Source organism: Nanorana parkeri, unplaced genomic scaffold (assembly GCF_000935625.1).
Source record: "Nanorana parkeri isolate BGI_ZX_2015 unplaced genomic scaffold, ASM93562v1 scaffold1249, whole genome shotgun sequence".
Lineage (NCBI taxonomy): Eukaryota > Metazoa > Chordata > Amphibia > Anura > Dicroglossidae > Nanorana > Nanorana parkeri.
This window is the reverse complement of record NW_017307517.1, coordinates 47073-51980: the sequence shown is the minus strand read 5'-3', so window position 1 is coordinate 51980 and position 4908 is coordinate 47073. Positions and strand designations below refer to the sequence as shown.

Sequence of the window (4908 nt, the reverse complement as noted above, 5' to 3'; positions counted from 1 at the left end):
ACTACTTTGGGTTTTTTTTGGTGGTGGGGTCCCCCTAAAGGGTCTGGTATGAATTGGGGGGGCGTGGGATCCTACACTGTTTAAAATAATTTTGAAGAGAAGAAATGTTCCTGTGGACTGTCAAAAGTTGAAAAGTAAACATTTAATGTAACTTTACGAGTGAAATACACACCAACCAATATTATCTATGGCTATTTCTGCAGCGAACGTTTGTTCATACCCGGCGGGATAAGGAATGCCGCCGGGTCCCCTCCTCTCTCATGAAACTGTTGGGCTCTCTGTATATGTCTTAGTGCCTGACTTTTCAAAGGTGGTGACACCAAAATGACAATCATTTTGGTGTCACCCCTCCAATGGTGTCACCCAGGACCCTCCTTGTGACGCCACTGATACAAAGAACAATAAGTTATAAGATATGAAAAAGCAGAAAAATTGGATGTTCATTAACAGAAGAGCATACAGAATAAAGGTGAATAAAGCAGCCCTTTATCAAAGAGTAGACATTTAGGCAAGACTTAAGAGCCAGACAGAAAAAGCCAAACTTCAATCTGAATCAGCTAAATGAATTCCAGATATATCACAAAAAAAGATGTGCAACATGTTGCAGTTTGTTTTCTTTAGAAAACAGTCACAGTGTGAGTAGAAAAGCATGTCACCTGCCAGCATGGCGCAGAGAAGGACACTTGCTCCCTATCTGAAAGCCATGGTGGCTATGTAGATGTTCGATATTGTGAGGAATCGGCGTATTGCGTTGCACCTGGAGCGCAGTGCCTATGCTAACATGACGACTATTGTGGCTTGCGCTCCAGAGTGGAACGCAACGTGACGCACTGACGTCACTCGACTCCGCCCCTCTAGGGGGTTGAACCGTTATAAGCCAGAAAGGAGCTGAGCACGGTGTTCCACTAATGGAGTGTGCGCCCTGCTAGCTCCACTTAAACCATCGCTTCTCGGCCTTTTGGCTAAGATCAAGTGTAGTATCTGTTCTTATCAGTTCTAGAGGGGAAAGGCATGGACTGTCCTTGGGACGGACGGTCGCCTAGTACTCTCAGGAGTGAAGGTAGGTGCTTGAGGCGACTCCCTTTTAGAGGAGGGGGGAGTTTCCTCGGCACTATTGCCTACTGACTGAATAAGATGCGAAGCTTGGTCAAGGCTTGAGGGTTCGGGGGCGGCAGAAGCCCGTGGTGTTGTGCCCCCTGGGGGTGGCGTCCCAGGGGTGCCCAGAAAGTCACATGGGTGTGGGAACCCACATGACTCACTGGCACTTGGTCACACACCACATTGCAATTTTCTGCACTTCGCCTCCAAGACAGGCCTTATGGCTAGTCTGGGGCAATATTTTTTGCACTCCGGCCCCTAAGGCCTGTCAGAGTGGTGCACTGGCACTTTAGATTTATTTATGCACTCTATGCACGAATTGGCACTTTTTTATTTTACTATTTGACCCACAGATGCGAAAGGTGCAGGTTTCTTCGGGGCCTATTCCTGACGCTGGGAGGAGATTCTGTGCCTCGAACGGGGTTCTCTGTCTCCTCCCACCCAGGAGGTGGGTTTCTCTTCGGGAGATCCCACTTGCCTAGTACTGAGGGGGACCTGTTTCGGCAGGTCCCCATAGGAAATGGTCCACGGCCTTCGGGTTGGTGGACCACCAGTCTCAACCCCTGTCAGGAGCCTTGCGCCCCGGGGGGTCGGGAAAGTAGGTCCCTTCTTTTGAAGGACCTTGCACCCTTGTGCACGTTTTTTGTGTGCTGTGATTTCACGGTTCACTTTTTTTGTTCACAGGGGGAAGTTTGATGCACGTCCACGGGCTTCGATAAAAATAAAAAAATAAAAAAAATAAAAAAGCTACTACACTTCTGGGAACTTCCGAACGACTCGGGACTGCCTCCACCATCCTCACCGACGGGCTCCTCAGTAGCAGGCTCACTTAACAAAACCTCCACAACCGCAAGTATCCTCATTCATAGAGAATATCTAATAGACTGAGTACCATACAAATCATGTGAACTGCTGCTAACAATTACACTGTGTGTTCATGCATAACCATCGCTGCAATACAATTACTGTGAACAACTGCTAACAATTACACTGTGTGTTTCATACATAACCATCGCTGCACTATCAATGCTGTGAACTGCTGATTACATAATTCTGAGGATTACCTGTATTGGTACTCACCTGAACTCACGCTCACCTTTAACCAGGAAACGCAGCGTCCTGCTAATACCACAACAACCCTCCAGGGGCTGTACGCTAAGCTAGTTTAGTAATTCCATCACATTAGGGAAGGTGTATGATGTTAGTAATTCCTAACTCTCTGTAACTAAGTCTGAGAGAGCCGCCAGGAATTCAAACTGAACAACCTAAAACCCTACATAAGATTCTGGGGCATACGTGGTACGGTGGATGTTACACACTTCCGCAGTTGAGATTTTGACAACCAAATTTGGAGCGTTACAGATATGCCCTCCCAATTAGTCAACTACAGCTTTCTGATCAGCAAATGATCCCTGCTGATTTAAGCTCTAGCTCTGATTGATCTGCTAATATTTCTGGGGAAGGTTTGCCCCTTTCTTAACCTCCCTGGCGGTAATCCCGAGTCTGGCTCGGGGCGAATTTTCAATGCTAGGAGCGGTAACCCCGAGCCAGACTCGGTGCTGCACAGAAAAGTGACACTCACCTTGTCCCTGCGAGCCCGTGGCGTCCTCTGCTGTACGCGGCTCGAAAAGGAAACTAAATGCTGGCATCTTTTAAGCTTTTTCAAATGCTGATTAAATCACTTACAATGGATGCTGCTCCTTGATGTTGAAAAGTTTGTTTCCTGCAGAATCTGCTCGTTCCCTGAGCACGGTCCCGTATCTGCTGGCTTCTTTCCCTTGCAGGGTTCTATGGAGCCACCCTTGTGTGTGCTAGTAAGCTGTGTCCCAAAAACACACAGGCACAGCAAGGCAAGTTACTTCCCACCCACTGACCCCTGCTGCTAATTCATTCCTCCTTCCTTCTCCCTTTTTCAAGCTAGCAGATGAACAGCTGCTGGAGAACTTGTGATTGTGATCTAATAGGACAAAGATTATTTGGATATGATCAGCCAAAGTTTACTTACCTGAGTCACCTATTCCAGTAGTGTGACCGCTATCAGGTGTATCTGCATTCGGATTTTTCTGTAAAAGAAAGATTTAGCTTGAAAATTAAGTATGTAATACATAACGGTATATATGTAAGAAACTCACACAAGTAGGGCACACCGCCAGTGGATTATCTGGGTGATTGCTAAAAATAGATAATAAATCACATTCACATAGTAACCAGAATAATATTAATCCACAGACTTAAAATTATTGGGTTTAATTGCCAAATGTAATAGAAACAAATCCTGCTTGTAATAAAGACAAATGTACTACTGTCCATCAACTGAAAGCATGAAAGAAATTACTGGATGACTAAATATACTAACAAAAAACAACAACTTTTTAATGAATTGTATACAGTTCTGTATATATAACGTTGTGTATATCATTGTTTTAAAGCAATTATTATTATTTTTATATTTGTATCTGTGTATAAAACCAAATAATTTATTGCAACTTTTCTACATTCATATACAGTTACACTACACAGGTATTATAATGATTTACTGAAAACGTGTATCAATTAGGTGTAATGCACGTAGTGACAGGGTATAGTCACTAGATGGAGTGAGAAGCTCAACTTCTGCTGTGCAAGAATTGTATCCCTAGATGTAGCTGAACTTACATAATAGCATATATGAATATATGAATTAGTAGTATGAAATGAAAAGAAAGAATATGCAATAATCAATGTATGTTATTAATAATACATTGTTGTTGCTAAGGACAAATAACTTGTTGGACATGTAATACATTATTGTTGTTATTGTTTTTAATAAAAATTCCTGTAGGACATGTAATACATACTGAAAAATAAATAATAATACATCATAAAACATACAAAGGATATCAAGTATATAACTAAAAGTACATAACTAAGTGTAAAACGTATACAGTACACAAATGCAAAATATAGTGTGATAAATGCTATGTAGTATAATAGAACCTGCATAATTGTATACAGTATATGAATATATGAATTAATAGTCTAAATTGGTGTATATATAGATTTGTAAAATAAAGAGTATGTAACAATCATTTAAGGTTGTTAATAGTAAATTGGTGTTGCTAATAATAGATAACCTGTTGGTCATGTAATTCATTTTTGTTATTTATTTTTGTTATTGTTGATATAAATCCTGTTGGACATGTAATGGATGATAAAGAATCATATAAATGCAGGGCTAGGATATGTGTATACAGTATATATATATTTTTTTATATATATTATAAACATACATAGAAAATAAATTTAACTTGAGTGTATACATTTCAGAGTTACCCCTAAGCTGTGATGTTTTGCTTGTTAATCTCCTGGATTGGATCCTCAATTGGCTGTTGCACTTCCCAATAGACTCTGACATCATCATAGTGGGTTTTGATATGTGCAACAACTCCTGACAACTTAGTGTATGAGTGTTATTTATTTTGTAGCGCTCACCCCCGAAGGAGCCGCTGGAATACACGGGTTCTTCTGTCCACACTAGGATTTATCGCCCAGGCAGGATCCATAGCACACCATTGCACCTTGTGGGGTTTTGTAAAAGCTTTACTAAACAAATAATGAACTAAATCAATAGAGGCAAAAATATGAGAACAATTGCAATTACCAGTGCACAAAGTAATATCATGTTTAGGTATGGGCGGATTTCTGCCAAAGCACAGCCTTCTGGGCATCGTAGTATCAACAGTTTCTCACAGAAGAAAACAAAAGTGTGAGGTTCCCTTCCTGATTTATACCAGAACCTTTTGGTCTGGTAAGAATGTTAGGAGGGACCCC

The 4908-nt window shown here is 41.5% G+C and overlaps 1 protein-coding gene across 1 annotated transcript in view; it reads right to left on the bottom strand.

Moving 5' to 3' along the window:
* LOC108797237 (receptor-interacting serine/threonine-protein kinase 4-like) overlaps positions 1-4908 on the bottom strand; it is a 22063-nt gene that overhangs the window by 2671 nt on the left and 14484 nt on the right. The window contains exon 7 of the mRNA XM_018568806.1: positions 3104-3161. Coding sequence (XP_018424308.1) covers positions 3104-3161 — 58 coding nt within the window. The remainder of the gene's footprint in view (positions 1-3103; positions 3162-4908) is intronic.